Source organism: Pygoscelis adeliae, unplaced genomic scaffold, assembly GCF_000699105.1.
Source record: "Pygoscelis adeliae isolate BGI_AS28 unplaced genomic scaffold, ASM69910v1 Scaffold175, whole genome shotgun sequence".
NCBI lineage: Eukaryota > Metazoa > Chordata > Aves > Sphenisciformes > Spheniscidae > Pygoscelis > Pygoscelis adeliae.
The window spans coordinates 466,068-484,137 of NW_008824941.1; the positions used below are offsets into that span (position 1 = coordinate 466,068).

The 18,070-nt window shown below is 40.4% G+C and overlaps 1 protein-coding gene across 12 annotated transcripts in view; it reads left to right on the plus strand.

The window, feature by feature from the left end:
• The first annotated feature begins 236 nt into the window (after positions 1 to 236).
• Positions 237 to 18,070, plus strand: part of SVIL (supervillin) — a 112,220-nt gene continuing 94,386 nt past the window's right edge. For 5 of the 12 annotated variants that reach the window (XM_009325510.1, XM_009325514.1, XM_009325516.1 and 2 more), the window contains exon 1: positions 5,878 to 5,972. In XM_009325510.1, the coding sequence (XP_009323785.1) occupies positions 5,909 to 5,972 (64 nt within the window). In that variant the 5' untranslated portion in view covers positions 5,878 to 5,908. Of the gene's footprint in view, positions 318 to 5,877; positions 5,973 to 8,622; positions 9,182 to 18,070 lie in introns of those variants that run through there. The other 7 variants (XM_009325515.1, XM_009325518.1, XM_009325524.1 and 4 more) reach the window with 3 other exon arrangements.

Sequence of the window (18,070 nt, forward strand, 5' to 3'; positions counted from 1 at the left end):
ATATAGCTACGGTGCATCAATAGCTGGGCTTTGAAAAGTGCTGTTGCTTACGGTGATGATCTTGTCTATATGAATGGGCAAGATAGCAATATACTCTAAACTGCTTCATTCCCTGTAGTCAATCAGGTCATCCCCTTTGTGCAACTGCCTGGTAGTTCTGAAGTTGTTTTCATGCCCTGGGATGTGCATTTGTGGTTCTTACCCATACTTTTTTGTGTTTATTTCTTGTAGGAGGACTGCCTTTTGGATTGTGAGCCACTTTGACATGGTGATGCAGATCTACCTAGAGGGTCAGGCCTGGATGGTTGGGATTTAAGGTAAGCCTGTGCTGAAAAACGGATGCAGATGTGAACCAAGAACTATGGGTTGTTGTTTTTCTTCTTTTTTTTTTTTTCTGGAGTTGTTTGTGTCAAACATTTAAAGAAGAACCTGTGTGTGCCTCCTAGTACATATGTAGCATTAATAAAATGCAGTGGTATAATAGTTAAGATCCCAGAGTAGCCTTTAGGACCTTCAGAAAAGCCGCATGGTATTTAAATACCTAGGAGATGTTAATGCTGCTTTAAGAAGAAATGTTATTCAATATGAAAGTGACAATAAGAGTTCCCAAAACTTCATCTCAGTATGCACTGAGAGGCAGCAGGCAGCTGAGATGTATCCCCTGTTTCAGCCTATCATTCCCTCTTCCAACTATTGTATAACAAAATAGCTTCAGCCATTCTAGACTGTGGACAATTCCTTCAAATATAACTTTTTATTTAATTACAAATCTCTGGTCTACCTTTCATGTTTCCCACTCTTTGTTTTGCAGACTTTTGGTGATATATTTGCAGTTTAGATTTGATTCAGTTTTTTTCAGTTCTTGGCTATGGGAAAGCATTTCCCTAAGCAAACACAAACCAAGAACAAAAGGGACCTTTTTTTGTGTGTAAGTTTGTGTAGCAGGTTCTGTCAGTTCCATAAAGGCAGAGCTCCCATTACTTGTGTAGTGCATGGAATTAATCTTGCTCTTGGATAATTGTGTAATTTTTGTGAGTGGAAAGATGTGATTTCTTAGACATGATCAGGAAGATCTCACTGGTTTGTATCAGCAAAATAACATATAGATGATCTATCTCTTACCTTTCCTAAAACAGAACTGATGTCTAATTCTGGCCATACTGCCTGGAAAGAGCTGTAATCCTACTAGTTCTCTCGCCACATGTAGCCTATGTTTTTTCTCGGAGCTATGGTAGGCACTATTTCAGTTGTTGCTCCAAAATTACATGAGAACTGTTTTCCTTGCAACTTGCCATAGCTTCTGAAGGCTGGGGAAACACAGTGTAGAGTGCAAGTTTGAATAAAAGCTTGTTTTGCTGGTTTTAATGTCTTATTTAAAAAAAACAAACCTGGGGGACTGGGGACAGTGCTTACTCTTACACATGCTCGAGAGCTTAAAAAGTTGGAAGGGCTTGCAGTAGAAAAGTGAAACCTAACCTTGATTCCTGAAGATTTGGTTTTGGAGCATGGTCATGGAAAAAATGGATTGAATCTTGACAATTCTGAACTAAAGCCTTTGTATAAAGTCTCCTCCAAAAATGTTTAGAGAAAGCATATTCACATCAGCAGGTCAAGGGAGGTGATTCTGCCCCTCTGCTCTGCTCTGGTGAGACCCCACCTGGGGTACTGTGTCCAGCTCTGGAGCCCTCAGCATAAGAAAGACATGGACCTGTTGGAGCGGGTCCAGAGGAGGGCCACAAAAATGATCGGGGGATGGAACACCTCTCCTATGAAGAAAGGCTGAGAGAGTTGGGGTTGTTCAGCCTAGAGAAGAGAAGGCTTTGGGGAGACCTTATTGCAGCCTATCAGTACTTCAAGGGGGCTTATAAAAAAGATGGGGGCAAACTTTTTAGCAGGGCCTGTTGCAACAGGACAAGGGGGAATGGCTTTAAACTAAAGGGGGGTAGATTAAGACCAGATGAAAGGAAGAAATTTTTTTATGCTGAGGGTGGTGAAGCACTGGAACAGGTTGCCCAGCCAGAGAGGTGGCGGATGCCCCATCCCTGGAAACATTCAAGGTCAGGCTGGACAGGGCTCTGAGCAACCTGATCTAGTTGAAGATGTCCCTGCTCATTGCAGGGGGGTTGGACTAGATGACCTTTAGAGGTCCATTCCAACCCAAACTATTCTATGATTCAGTTATTAGCTCTATACTTTCTGTGCAGTGAATAATTTAATGAAGGTGAGCCGAAGTAGCCTGTTCTTGCAAGACTAAAGCATATACTGAAAATTATGTGAACAGTCCTGGGAATTTAGGTTTTTAAGGGTAATGTGTACATAAATAACTTCTTCCAGCAAAGATTCAAGGAAGTCAAGCCTCCAGAGAATTTCTTGCTGAACTTGCTTCTTAGTATATACCATCATAAAATGGTTGTAACCTTCAGAAGATGATGATATCAGACCATGTCAATGGGTATTCTGGCTGTATTTTAAAAAAAAAAAAAATCAACAACTAAAATCCATGAGGATTATTTTAGTAGACAATTTAAACGACCGGAGATTAACAGTACACAATTTACAGACTTAACGTGATTAAGATAAGACAAGACATAGCTTGAGAAGGTCTGATAACTAAACCACAGGCTATTTGGATATATAATCTTCAGATGAACATGTTTAAGTTTTTCCACAGCATCTTGCAATATTGTGCAGTATTTACTGTACCCATAACTGGCTTATAATATATATTCAGTAAGCAATTACATGGACTCCAGATTATCAGACCGTAAAATGATGGAAGAAAATTGGTGATCTCTGGAGGTCATGACCTAGCTTTCTACTTTGTTGCTGGAGTTGCATCTGGGTAAGACTGTTCAGTTGACTTCAGAGGCTGGGAAATGTGCAGGGCACAATCAGATGAGTCACTTATACTCTCTTTTCATATCATGCCAGTAGACACAGTTTATGAACAGGTATTTTGGGTTTTTTAATTTACAGTGTGTTGGCTTTCCTAGCTGCATACTGCTTATCATGTACTACCTGTACTGTGTAACTTCCACAAAAGACAGCAAAGCAGAGGCTTCATATGCAAGTTCACGTGCTGTCTTGCTGGACACTTTAGCAGCCCTGCTTATATATGAAGAAACATGCAGTGTTCCTTCTAATAGTGGTTTATTTTTAATTACAGAAATTTCAGCCAACTCTTGCTGTCTAGCGCAGCTTGCAAAACAGTGAATTGTTTCATTTCTGCTGTCTAGGTTAGAATTGAAACACTGGTGATGCCCGGTTTTTATAAATCTCCTGTCAGTGCAGCAGTATCCTTCAGGTTAATGTTGCATGTTAAACACCTGTGCTATGTTCTCTCTAACCTAGCTGGAAACTTCATCCTCTCCCTTCTGAGGATAAAGGCAAAAACATTTATTTCCTGTTTACTTTCTCAGATGTCAGTAAGACTGTTCCCCTGTACTGTGGTTTCAATTCAACTACCTTTCAGAATACTTTGTAAGCTGAATTATTAATACTTGCACTGTTTTAAAATAATGCCATGCAGTACCTCACAATCTCTTGCTGATCCAGAAATTTTTTTTTTGCAGTTTTGAGAACACCTTGCTTGAACTTTTGCACTTTACTGCTACAGAGGAGTAGTACTAGACTTCTTGCAAAAGCCAAGCTTACAGGGAATGTCATCCTATTGAAAGTGGTTTGCTCTTATACAACATATGATAATGCTTTTGTTAAAATGTGTGTGTTTGGCGTAGTACTTGTTGTGCCTAGTTTTCCCTGGCAGTGTTGCTCATGCTCAGTTTGCCTGAAGATGGAAGTGTTAGTGTTGGACTAGTCTGTCGTCTTGCGCAGAATCAAGGTCCTCAGTTGTGCTTAAAAGCGTACTAGCTCTTCACCTTCCACTTCCTTGGTAAGGACTGGTCTTTTGCTATTTTCTCAGTACAGTTCTTCTCAGGCTTTGGGATTGCACTACTTGAAGGCATACTCAAAACTTTGATTTTTGTTGTCATGGATTTTTTTGTTTGTTTGTTTAGAGCATTGGGAATTTTTAGTAAAGGTGTTACCAGGTGAAAAAGGGTGGGATAGGGAGAGTGCAAAAGCATCTTCCTTATTGCTGCATCTCTCTTCAAATTGATAATTATTGGTAAGAAAGAAAGCTATGCCCGATGTCGCTCCCAGAAGTGTTCATCTGTGGACATGGCGTGGCCTGTTGCCAAATGTCCTTAGCTATTTATTATGGTCAACAAAACAGCATCCTGACTATTTGAGAGTTGTAAACTTTGGATGAAACCACTAATCCATTCAGTCTGTCATCCTTTCTGACACTGTGTTCTTCTTTCTGTAGTAAGGCTTTTGAGGAGCAGCCTGTCCACCTGGGTCATTTCTCCCTAATTTCCATTCGGTGAAGGATTTCAGATTTGTTTATATGATCTGAATTACTCATGCCTCTCTCCAAAGCTTTTATTGCAGTGTCCTACTGAAAATGTCAGAAATTTTCATCTTTAGGAAAATTTTGTTTCCCCCAAACTGTAATGACTCGTGTGTTGGTGGGAAGCCATGCAAAGCAAGAGAAGGTCAAGAAATCTGAGAAATGATGACTCAATTGTACTGCTTTTGCTAATTTCTTTGAATTGTGGATTCTAACTTCATTAGTGGCTCTACAAACCTTGGTGTTCAAGACTTGCAACTGATACCTTTTCTAAAAACAGAGGAGGGGAGGAGAGGGAACACTGTTTATTTCAACAACCACAAGCAACACTTCCAAAATACACTTGTGGTTGTATCGCAGAGTTATGAATCTTAGGTTATCTAGTGGTGACTAACATGGTGAGACAGTAGCCTAATATGTCCACGCTTTATTTAGAAAAGGTAGTTCTTGTTGGAGACAAGGAACAGCAGTGTTGAATTCACTGTGTTTGCTGAGTCCCAAAGTACAGATATCAAGTCTGTCGGCAGTTCACGCTGCAAGATACAGAAACTCCCCTTTCAGGGTCTGACCTCAAGTTCTTAAGGATTTTGCAGTACAGAAAGAAACAAACTCCTCTCCCCCTCCACCATCTCTCCTTCCAAATACACTTTTTAGGCTGTCCTATGGTTTGATCAAAGTTAACAAAAGGTTATGATATCTCCTGATCAGATAGATTTTTCACTTACATTGTGGTGAATTTTTTTAACAATGTGTTATCTCACTGGAGCGGTGGTTCACAAATAGATTGTAACAGCTTTCTAAATTCTTAAGGCAGAGCCTAGGTTACACCAGTCGTTACATTTAGAGAACCCTACAAGACTTTTTCCTTGCTGCAGAGTTTAACCTGTGGAGTCCAGGTGTGTGTCTTCAGTAAGACAGCAATCTCTTACTGTTCTGCCTATTTAAAAATAAAATGGAAGAGCAAATCCTCCCTGGCAAACCGGGAGATCCTCAGTTTTGGGGGTATATACAGTTTGCATTAAAGGTAAGCTGGGTTGGAGGGCATAGGCTTTGACACAGAACGTGGCTTTATTCCCATAGACAGACGGTACAGCTGAACTGGGGATTACTGAAGTCTGTGGGACTGTCCTCCCTGACTTGCCACCTTCTCATTGATTCAGAGTGCAGGGAATTGTTTGGCCCTGTGGCAATAACACCAACTGTAATATGTATCCAATAGTGAAAGAAAGAATGGTTTGTTCTCCTAGAAAGACAAAAAGTGTTTGTGTTGGTTTTTGTTTTGTTTTTTAAGATAAATAAAAAATCCTCTGTGGGTCATTTTAGGCTCTCACAGAAACTTGAATATGCTAAATGAGTGTGGTTCCCTAGCTGAGCCAATAGGGATGGCCAGGCACAGGCAACACTTCTATCCCACGAGAGGGAGGAGGGGTGAATAAGCTAGAAGATATAAGCTGAAACAAAGCCATGCTATCCTTCTGAGTCATTCTCATACACTGGATGGGTAAGGCTTCCTGCTTCCTGGGACACAGAAGTGGGGTCATGATTCTAACAATGAATGCTGGTAAGTCACTTTTTATTAAATTTGTCTGGTTTTTTTCTGGGAAGTCACTCCTTCCTCCCCAGCTGAAAAGAAGATATCTGTAAACTGGGAAGCTGAATTGTTACATAAATACGTGCTTATTCCAGACTTCCCAAGTTGTGTGCACTTTACTGTGTGTTACACTGGTGTTATTTCTTGACTGTTACTCATTGAAGCGCATATCTTCTCTTGCAATGCAAGACCCTGGTATCAAAAGTGTGTCTGTTCATTTGTACTTCTGTCGTAATTGGGACAGAACCTGTGGTCTGAGAAGTGCATGATGTCTCACTCTCTTTGATAATAGAGGTGATAGTCTCTGGAAGATACATGCTAGATCTTACGCTTGCTGTAAAGAGCTAGTGGTGAACTAATGTATTGGCTGTGGCTTCCTCTACTGTTTACAGAAATTTTGTACTGGGGAGGAAGAGGGAGCAACTGCTGCATTTCTGTGGTAGTCAGTTCTGCTTTGTGTGTTTATAGCCAAGGAAGTCTATGTGAAAAGAGCACACACAGGATTTTATTTTTTTTTTCCAAATTAGGTGCGAAAGTGAAATCTTTAACATAGTTCCCTGTGTGATAGGGAGAATGAATGCAAACAGTAATATGTAGAGTGGTTTCTATAAAAGAAACAAGCAGTCCCAGTCCTGCTTCTTGAGAGGGGGTGTGTTTCCATGTCATAACTCACATCCTTCAAATTCCACAGTAAGAAAAAGATGTTGGATTTTAAATGGTTATGGATAGGGCATAAAGCACCAGTGGTTGTGCTCTGGCAGCATGCTCACGGCTGCTCTTTCTCTTACCAGTTGCAAGCATGCCTGCTGCATTTTTAAGAGCTCTGTTGAACTTTTGTCAGCAGTTGGTTCAGCTACTTTTTTTCACCCCAGTGCAGAAGCATAATGTGACAAATTCTACAAGCCATGTTCAAAGTGATAAACTTACTCAGGCAGATCTTGCTGGTCTGTTTTATCTACTTGTCACATGCTCAGTTTATTCCATGCTAATGAAAAGCTCACTGTCCCCTGTGCATCTGAATTGATTAGGTTAGGCATTTGCTAGGGCCTAAAGGGAAAACTCTCTGCCTTCTTACAGCTCTTTGACTTCTCTGAGATGTCCAGAAGGTGACCCAGCTGGGTTCTTTATGCACAATTTAGAGGAGAGAGCAAACCACTTCATTTAACCTACCCACACTTAATTGAAGTTGCTTTGTCATCATCTGTGTAGGCAAGATTGAAACCAGTGACTCTTTTTGTGTTCCATGTATGTTACGTGCTTTGCAAATCAGTTGAAACCCAGGCCCTTTTAATGGAGATGATAAAATTTAATGGAAGCTCAGAGAGGAGCAGAATGGCATATGGTTGACAATTTTCCATGACATGGAGGATGATGATTTTTGTATTTTGACCCTTTCATTAGAGTTGTTTCTAGAGGAGCCAAATTTCAGGCCCTTCTTAAAGCAGTTTGTATACTGGGAATTAGCAATCCCCTTCACTGTCCGCTTGTACAAGAAGAACTGATGCTTAGATGGTAGATGTCATGCCCAGTATTATAGGAGGATGCCCTGGCAATGTTCAGGATTTACATGCTCACAGGAGATATGGATCCAGGCTTTGCCCACAAGACACTTGTCCTTTGAAGTACCAGAGTTCTTGTACTGCACTGGCTAATTTCTCTCTTTGTTTTGGAAAGACTGTGGAGACATTAATAATATATGGTTTAAAAAAAAAAAATCTTTTATTTGCATATACTTACCTACTTGTGTTGTGTGGTTTCTTTACACTGTGAGGTGAACCATAAAGATAATGCTGCTCACCTGTGTTTCACTGGATCCAAACCTGTATCTTTTTCCAGAACATTGTCACTGCACTAGTTTCTCAGGAATTGCTGTGCTCTAGTAGTCCTAGTGGTAATTTTCAGAGTTATGTTAACTTGTATGCTTAGTAAACATATATTTTGGAAGTTCCCACCCAGTTCCTTAAGAATTCTTAAATTATAGTTCTCAGCTGCTTTGTGGGAAAATGGTTCTAACTACCTGAAAGGAAACATTGTAATACAAGGATTTATAACAGTGAGTTCTAGTACTTCTCAAGTGTATTTAAGTTACAGAAAAAATATGCAAGCAATTCAGTGCCTTATGCCTTAATCTGGGACACAGTTTATCTGCTTGGTTTTGCCCACCTTTTAAAGCTGAGCTTGCTGTTCTTGCAACTGTTTGCTTATTTCAAATTGTATGTTTGCATTACAAGTCAGGGCTGATAACTTTTTTTCAAAGGGGCATCAAATTCTTTAAGCTGTTTTTTAACAGAACAAAACTTCTGTTCCTTAAGATAATTCTAAGAATACTTGTCCACTTGTTTCAATTTTTATTAAATGCAGTTTGTTCTGCTGCATTTGTCTTTGCAGCTTTTAATTTCTCGCAGGAGCAGGACTAAAAAAGTTTTGGATGAGGGGAGTAGAAAGGAAAGCTGCAAGATAGAGTTGACAGTATAATTGGATTTGAAGCAGCTACAGGCTGGGACTGTTGCAACAGCTGATTTGATCCTTCTGAGTTTCAAGAGCTATTTATGGTAGATTAGCTGTATCAAAGCTCTACTGTTCCAACCATAAAAGGTTGGTCCTATGTGAAGTTGCCACACTGCATTTGGCTTAGTCTTCCGAGGTTGGAGAGCCTATAGCTTTTTATGTGGATAAATCCAGTGATGGATGGAAATACTAAAGGCAGATCAAGGAATAACATTGTTGAGGACTTCGTATGGCAGCGAACTCTTAAAAGGAGATTTTCACTAATAAATTTTTTGCTCTAATGTTTGGAATCAGTATTTGGATATAGCTCCTGCATATTTACTGCATTTGGTGAACGCATGCTTTTAGGAAAGCGCTGTTCTAAATTTATCTGACTTATCTGAATCATCTTGACATGTACTTGCCAGCCTTGCATGTTGTTATTTGGTAACTTTTGTGAAGTCAGTTTTCTGTTTTCTTAGCGGGTGAGCGTTAGGCCCTTTGGAAAGGAATCTTAGCTGAAGTGAGAAACTTCTCTAAAACAAGAATTATGAAATTCCTGCCTGAAAAGAGCTTCAGGCATTATCAGTAACTATTTTGAGAAGACTTTGACCCCTTCTGCTGCATCTGTACCTTCTTTCTTTCCTCCCTTGTGTGAAGGCAGACAACTGGATTTTTTACAGCATTCTGAAGTAAGTAGCACCTCATTCGGAGAGCTTGCACGCAGTGGCTTGAGCCAGTTGTTTGAGAATATTTGCGGCTTTGTCAGGTTGAAATGTGAGTGGGTTTATTCCAGCCTGTGCATGCCAGTCATTCAGCCTTCCTTAAGGCATTTTGTGTTTTTATTCTCGTGGTTTTGCTTAGAGGATGAGTTCATTCTGCTATGAATGGAAAGTCCTGTCGCTGGTTGGTTTGTGTGTGAGGTGTCTCTCTTTTCTTTTTCCATTTTTAATATGTTAACCTTAGCCACAGTACTACAAGCTGCTATTAAGAATACTGCTATAAAACCAAAATTTTTCAGTAGTAATTTTCTCTTGTGTTTAAGAAGTTCTGTAAACACATGTGAATACTGTTGCATTGAATAACTGTGTTATATTTTGAGACTTGAAGTGTTCTGAAGAAAGCTTCCTCCAACTTCCCATTCTCTTAGTTTTAAACATTACCAGGACTCCACAGGTGAAAGTTACTGGCACTGTTTTACCTTCCTCTCCTGCAGCAGTATCAGCTGTTAAAGGTGGGGAGCATAAGGGGCAGGGGGGTGGGAAGAGGAGTTCCTTGCTTCAAGGATGTTCCAGATGTTGTATTTTCATTTCCAGAAACACAAGAATAGTGTCCTTGCCAAGGAAATAAATTTTCTGGTTTTTAGTTTCTCTTTCAGGAACTAGCAATTTAAGGCCATCTTCCATTTTCTTTGGATTACGACTCTGTATTTCTCTGTCAAATGGATCTAGAATTTTTATTCTGAATTATATAAACCTGTGTTTTAGCCTAGAGAATACCAGAAGACATGTCTGGAGAGTTACTGTTTAAAAACTACTTTATCAGTTTAGGGGTAGGAATATTTTATTGGAATAAAACCCCCCATATATTTAGTCTTTCTCACACAGACCTTGTTAGATATACATTTAAATACTCACCTCTATCTGCATATTTTATAGGAGATTGAATCCTTCTACCTGCAGAGGCAGTGAGGGTTAGGAAGAAACTGCCCGAGCAATATCCTCCTTCAGATAGCCTGTTAATTTTTGTCTTGGATTAACAGATGTGTACTTAAGTTTGATACTTGACTTTAAAATCTTCTTACGTTGCTTCCAGTAAAATTAGTCTTTTTAATAGGCATCCTTTTTTATATGATCTAATTTTTCTTTGCTACTTGCATTTTAAAAAGCAAGTTGACGTAAATTGCTCCACCATTTTAACATGCCTGTGTTGTGCTTTCAAACACTATAGTCTTAGTACATTTGTTTATGCAAAACATTACTAAGAATATGTAGAGTTTGTGGGTTTGGTTTTTTTTTTAAATGCAACATTGTCATTTTCCTTGCTTAGAACATGTTCACAAGATTGGCTCTTGTCTATGAAGCCTTTCATATAATGAACATTGGTGAAAATTGCACAAGCTTATTTAGTTTAAATTGCAATTGGCTGACTTCATGTTTGTTCCCCAATGTGTTGGCTGTTGTGCATGGCAATTTCACTACAATTTCAAAGAAGCAAAATCTCTGGAATAGTTTGCAGTAACAGGGTGGCTGAGGTTATTCACTTTGCAGAGGCATTGCAGTTCGCAGTGTGTTTTCTTGCTGAGTGTGTAGGCTTCTGTTTCTCCATGGAGAAGCCTCCATTTGGCATAATGGGGGGGGAATAGTGAGCTCTCAAAGGAAGCAGTGTGCACAATGGGCTCACCTTATTAATTCACTGGTTTTGCTACTTTCCCAACTAGGCACTTTAGAGTTAACAGACACATTGGAAGGTTGTGATTTTTAATGAGCAAAACATATCCTAGTTGGAATCTGCCTTAAGCAGATAAGAATGCGTTGGGTAACTGGTGATAAAAATGCTTCTGATGTCACTTACTCACATGGTGGTGTGTTGAAGGGAGTCTTTCAGTAGAGAGGGTACAGCAATTATGCATTAGGTCTTTGCTGATTTATTTGGATTTAGTTGATGGGTCTGTCTTTGCTCTAATGATGCCAGTTTTCAGAGTTTAAAAAAAAAAAACCTGTAAAATCAGATTTCAAAGACACAGATTAAGATAATTCAGATTTCCAGGCAAGTCTCTCTTCAGATATACAAAAAAGCATCATGTGGTGTAATAACTAAGGCCAGATAGGTTTCTAAAACAACTTAAGGCTCCATCAGACCGTTACACAGGAAGTGTGTCATTTCCCCACAGAACTGAGCCATTTGAAGCCGAAAGCTGCCATGCTGTTACTAGAGGTCTGTTACAAAGGAACTGGATTCAGGTGTTAGTGAGAGATTGCGTGCCAAAGTACTGTGAGAAGTTAATAATACTTCCGTGGAGTTAATGACTGCCAAATGTGCTCCTCATGGTTTATACCTGTAAAACTCTTGGCAGACAGCAAAGACCTGCAGGATTTAATTCTTGCTCTGTCATACCAGCCTTAGATTTAGACAAAATTACTGTCTATTCCCTAAAATAAAACAAAGCTAGCACTGTCTCCTATTAGCTCGCTGCAGAAGGAGGGAGGAGTGTGGATTAATGTTTCAAAACAGTTGCACCAAATGATCTAGGGAATATGCAAGTCGTATGTGCTTCACATGTGACTTTTTCAATCTTGCCCTTTCTGACAAGAAGCCCAGTTAAGCCTTAGAGACAGCTAGAACAACTCTTTAACTCTCAGAAAATAATTGCCCCAACTGTTTATATTAGAGTGAAAAATGGACAGTATTTCAATGTTGTTTTCCATTAAATGCCAACTGGCCCCAAAAACAAGGTGAGATCCTACTGGAAGCAATGTTTCAGGCAGTTGTTGGCACTCCAGCGGTGACTAGGGGTTGGTAATGCTAACCCTGTAGCCTCAAGTTAGGTCTGGGAGTTGAGAGACCTGGGTTCACTTGACTTTGGTGTCAGTCATCATAACACCTGCCTGCCTTCAATTTCCAATAAAAAAAACTTGCCTGATTTGTTAACACAGGCAACTGGAGCTGAACAACTGAGGCAGTTGTTGCTCCAGCAGCATTGGATTTCACTTTTTCTTCCTTTTCATTGTGAAGACAAGTAGCTATTTTTTGCTGTGAGTAAAGCTAACCTTGAATGATATATTTCTTATATGCTCTGGATGGCTTGACTACAATATCTCATTTGAAGGAAACAGACTCAAGGATTCAGTGTTGGTAATTCGAAGCAACATGATAAACTCTTGAAGTTGAGGGAAATGAAGCTTACTGCATGCCTTAAAAACCCTAACTAGAGTTAGTTTATACTAAAACTACTTCAAACAAAAAACATATGCCAACTCCCTGAGTTGCACTCAGTGAAACCTATGTGAATTGTACAAGCTAACTTTGAAAACATAGCTCAACCCCCATCCTTTCATTCTGATCAGATAGTAAGAGTCGTCTTTGCAAGCAAGGAATCTTTACGTTCACAGCTGGAGGTTTTGTTTCAGAATGGGAAACTTAATTTTATAACTGTAAAATGAACTTGGGTCTTTAAAGGCTGCGTTACAGTTACAGGTTTAAATTTCTTATTAAATTATCAGTGGGGAAACATTAGTAGAAAAAACTTATACCTTATAAAATAGCACAGAATACATTTTGGTTATAGACCTCTACATATTAAAATATTCTGATTATCAGTACACAGATATCTAAAGGTATGCTACAAATTAATTGTGGCAGATGCAATTTTGATATTGCCAAAATGCATTTGTCAGTTTATATGTGCAAATTTGGAGTTATGGATGTTTTAACAATTGCTTTGTTAGTATTTGGGGCGGGGTGAGTCCTGCCACTCAGCCGTTTAAAACTGAACTGAGCAATTAACACAAAAATGTTCCTGTACCTCTGCAAAAAATCAAGAACTTTGCACTTTCAGTCAACCTTAACCAACTGTACTGAGAATGAACAAAACCATTAGAAGGTTTTTTTGGTCAGTTCTGCTTATATAGCAATCATCTAGAATTGTGCTTCAAGTGGTTACAGTTACTTTGTACCTGAAACACTAGTGAATCCGAACACTTCTGGAAGAAATGTATTCTGTTTGTAAAAATTGTTTATATTTGGTGTGTGGACAACTTTGGTATTTTTTTCCTTGTTGAAATTTCTAGAAAGGATAAGGGTCTTTTTGGCTTATTCAGACCAAGAAAGACTAACTGAACTAACCATTGGCATGTAGGAATCTGCACCAAGTCTCCATCTAGCTACTGATTGCCATGTGTATTTGAAGAGTGACCTGTCCAGCCAGAGAACTCATGGAAATGTAGAAAACCTGGTTACTTGGAAAGAGTAGCAAAGAATTGGTTGCCTTGAAGTATCTTAGAGCTCAAAAGAAGAGATTTGATGATCACATGGTCACACGTAGCATATTGTGCCACATAAGAGAGATGAGTGTTCAGCTTAGAGGAACTCTGGTAACTTGGAGTTGTGAAGTTAAAAAAGCTCCCATAAATGCAAATGGTTGGCATTTCTCTTCTGACCAGAGGCTGGAAGCCTTTGCTGATCAGTCATTAGATGAAGTCACAACCCTTTATGTGTAAGCTTTCTGTTTAGGTGGGCTCAGGAAAAATGATCCATCCTGGCACTTACTCAGAGCCATAAAGGCCTAGTTTTTCCAGTGTTAATCATGTTTCTGGCTATTTGGATGATGTATATTTGCTGGCTGTAAGGATTCGTAATGGTTGAGTCAAAGGAGAAAACATAGCATCAACACACTTCAGTCCAACATTTTGTTCTCTGAGCTAGTAATGTGTGTCAGACATATTAACTAGGAGGATTTATAGCAATTACTAATTGCAGAAAAACATAACATCATCGATAAGACTGTTCTTCATAGCTGCCCTGCTTTAAACAAGGGAGATCAAGAGCAGCCTTGCTGTTCACTTGCTTGTAGGCTGATGTTTAGGGCTGTCTTGAAGTGGGTTCAGGCTGGTGAGTTTCAAATTCAGGTCTCCCCATTTCTTTTGGAAATACCTAGGCAATTCAGACACCATTTAATGAGGCCAGTCACATTCTTACTACTTGTCAGGACTGATGGTTGTTGTCCACCTATGTTTGACACTCAAGCACACCTACTGGATCATGTTCCTGCAAATGTTTAAGGCTAGGGATACCAAGTTCTTCTGACTGCTTTAGGCAGCTGATGGTTTGGATTGGCAGATGGGAATGGTGGAAGTGGCAACCTTGCTTGAAAATACCAGTTTAGAAATCCCTCCTACTTGCCCCCCCTTCCCAGTTTGCTCCTGAACCACTCTCTCCATGTGCATCAGTTGGCTACATGACTGCACAGATCGGGGAACTGCTCTGCCTGAGAACTTTTTTTCCCTTCCTCTCTAGCCCCATGGGTTCCCCAGTCCTGCTCACCATGGCTATGCCAGTGCAGGTGCTGCTTCAGTGGGGGTGGGAGGAGTCAGGGTTAGAAAAGACCTGCTCAGTGTGGGAGTGAGAATGAAGGACAGATGAGTAGGGAACACTGTGTTGGCTCTGGTTAGATGGCAGGAGAAGGGACAAAAACTGTGGGCTCTATGAGCTGTGAGGTACCTCAGTGGTTTGCATTGTTTTCACCACATCAGGTGGAATGTCAGTATCTAAATGTTTGCAACTTGAGGTCTATCGTACTGTGTTCACGATAGCGTCAGTTTGCTTGATTTAGAGGCTTAAACAGACCATGGTAAGGCAGGTAGGACAATGTGTTGTGTGAGTGTTGTGCTAATATTCTTATGCCAAAGAGCACTTCTTATTTTAAGACACCATATTGATGCTTGGACCAAGCCTACCGCTGTTTCTTCTAGCCCCGTGTTGAAATTGCCCAGTTGTCTACTTGCCTTTGTGCCATGCTTCTGAAAGAGCATCATGGGGACTTAAGTCTGAACAGTCTTCTACTTAAAATTAGTTAGTTCTGCACCTCTCATTTGAGATTTAAGTAAACTTTTGTCTTGAATTATGAAGGCTTATATACTGCCTGTGCTGGGTTGTTTGGACTTAAGTAAAAATAGGTGTAAGTAAAGCTAGGGTATAATTCTGAAGTGCAGCTGCAAAAGACTTGTGTTTGATATCACAGAAACTTTGCAGCTTGATTGAAGCCAGCACAGAAGTAGCTAGTTTCTGGTGAAACATTAAATGGATGAGTATTTCTGAATTAAAGCTGGGGCCAGTAATTGAGTAGACTTTTACGAGTGACTTGCAATTGCCTGTGATGATGCAAGACTGAATGCAGACAATGAAATGTCATGACAACACAACTCTGTGGAAGTTAATTGTCAGGGAAAAAAGTGACTCCACACACATTCCTCTCAGCAAACACTTAAGATAAGTCAAGAACTATCCGGCTTAGTTGCCCTGGCTTGTCTTTCTGGCATCGCAAGTAGCCTTCCACAGCAGGTCACGCTCCCTATGCAAGACTTTGGAGAGGCAGAGAGAGAGAGGAAAGAAAGCAGGAGTTGAGAGAGATCAAGGATTAGGGACCAGGCTTTGAGACTGAAACCTAGAGCTGGTTTCAAGGAGAACCAAGGGAAGTACTTAGGGAAGAGGAGCGCTCTCATGCTTTTGTTTTTACTGCCTTGATTGGATAAATGGGCTAGTTTAAACAGGATCTTCGGGTCACCTCTCTGCTGGGAACAGACAGGGTTGATATGCTGGGATAACAGTCTAAGATTTAATCTGAGTATTGCATCATGGGATTACACCCTAGGAGGTGTAAATGACTCATTCTCAATCTGACTTCACTTACATGTCATGTACCCTGACAATGCCTCGTTTGGCACCTTGGGATATTTTACTACTTGTTCATATCTTTGATTCAGTGGCTGTGAAGTGCAACCTGCTGCTTGACTTCAGAGTCTAACAAATGGTTTGAGTTGAAATGAACTCCGGATTGATTAACACTTATGAATTGCTTCTCTCTTGTGACATGTGACAATGAGTTGAATTACCAGGTACTTTTCTGGTGTTTGCGTTGCTTCCACAAACCTGGATTTTTGTGTTGAACGCTATTTCCTTATTAGCAGGGGAGCAAAACTTAAGCGTGGCCCTTGCATATTCTGAGACTGGCAGGCTGAAACCTAACCATGAAAACTGATGGAGCTTAGATGCGCCCTTCTGCCTGCAAAGGGATGCTTTACTGCAGCTCCTGCTGGGCAGACATGTGTGAATCTTCCTGACGCAGAGGAGTAATTCTGTCAGTTCACTGGGGGTTAAGTCTATTCAGTAGAGTACAGTAAAAAACAATGTAGTTGGTGGTACTGTTCCCATGGCCATCAAGCTGTACTTGCTGTGGGTGGTCTAGCAAGGCAGACAAGCTCTAAACGTTCGGAAATACTTACATAATTCAGGACCCTGACCCTGGCCAACATGGCTGTATATCCTATGAGAGTATCGGCTGCCAAAAAAAATTGGGCATTCAGCTTTACCCAGCCTATCGTGTTTTTCCTTGTAGCTAAAAGTCCTTCCTACAACCAACTGCCAAGTGTTATAGCTGTTTAGCTTTAAGGGTTGACAGCTACCCAAATCTGGTTTTATTGCAGGCTAGAGATTTAGCTTGCAAGTTGCTAAAAATAAATAAATAAAGGGGGGGGGACACACACGGAGAGGAGGGAGTTTTGCAGGGCAGACTTAGAGTTGGGGTTTTCCCCCCCCTTCTTTTTGGAGCTCTTAAAAAAGCAAAAATCTAGCTTTTAGTTCAGGGGTTCTTGAAGTAAACTATTTTAACCTTCTGTTGTTGTTTAAAATAATAATAATAACAAAAAACCCATTCTGCTTCTAAAGGAGATCTCTTATAAGTGAAACGTCCCCCTTCCCCCTCCACCACAAAGGATCTATCCCTATTAGGGCAAACAGGCAGCTTGTGACTTTGACAATAGGTCTTTGTGTTCTGAAGACATAGCATAAATTATTCCCTCCCCTCCCCAAAGAAGTCTGGGAAAGAAAAAAACAAGGCCAAATAGCCTGGTTTCTCCACAGAAGCAAACCAGAAATACTGTAATTTAACCACAGTGATGCTGTGCCTGCTGTACCCCAATCAGTGTCAAGGACTGCCTATAGTACAAAAGCTTTTCACCAGGTTTTGGTAAGAATTTACAATTCTATTCCCGAACACACTCTCTGGCCAAAGCTGTGGCCTGGGAGCTAGAGGAAGCATCAAGTGAAAAATGGCGAGTGATGATGTTCTGTAAAGCCATTTTATTTACGGTACTTCAGACTTTCTGGACTGGCCAACAGGCCATTGTATCAGTCACAATTTTAGCCTTTCCCTTTTTAAAACAGGATCATGACTACATCCTTCAGGACTTCTGACCTTTCTTCTTCACTGTCTGAATTGCTGGTCTCTAATTTCCCCTCCCTTTCCCTTCAAGGATTATACCCTTTTTTATTACTTAAGTTATTCTTTATCTGCATTTCTCTCCCCCTTTTCCCCTGCTAACTTTGAGTAGTCTACAGGCTCCATTTAGAGGCACCTTTAAATATTGCATTTGCCACATGGTGCTGTTGGAAATGACTCTTCCAAATTGAGAGGTTTTCATTGCTTTGTAAATATTTGGCGCAGAAACTTTGATCTTTCATAAAGAGGCATTCAAACGTCTTACCATGTTTGTTCTGAAGTGGTGGTGGAGAGGGGAAAATCACATAATTGCATCAATTGTTCTAAGGTAAGGTTTGACGATACCTTCAGAAATATCTGGGACCAGTACTGTTTAATATCATCATTAGTGATATAGACAGTGGGATCGAGTGCACCCTCAGCAAGTTTGCAGATGACACCAAGCTGAGTGCTGCGGTTGACACGCCAGAGGGACGGGATGCCATCCAGAGGGACCTGGACAAGCTGGAGAAGTGGGCCTGTGTGAACCTCATGAGGTTCAACAAGGCCAAGTGCAAGGTCCTGCACCTGGGTCAGGGCAACCCCC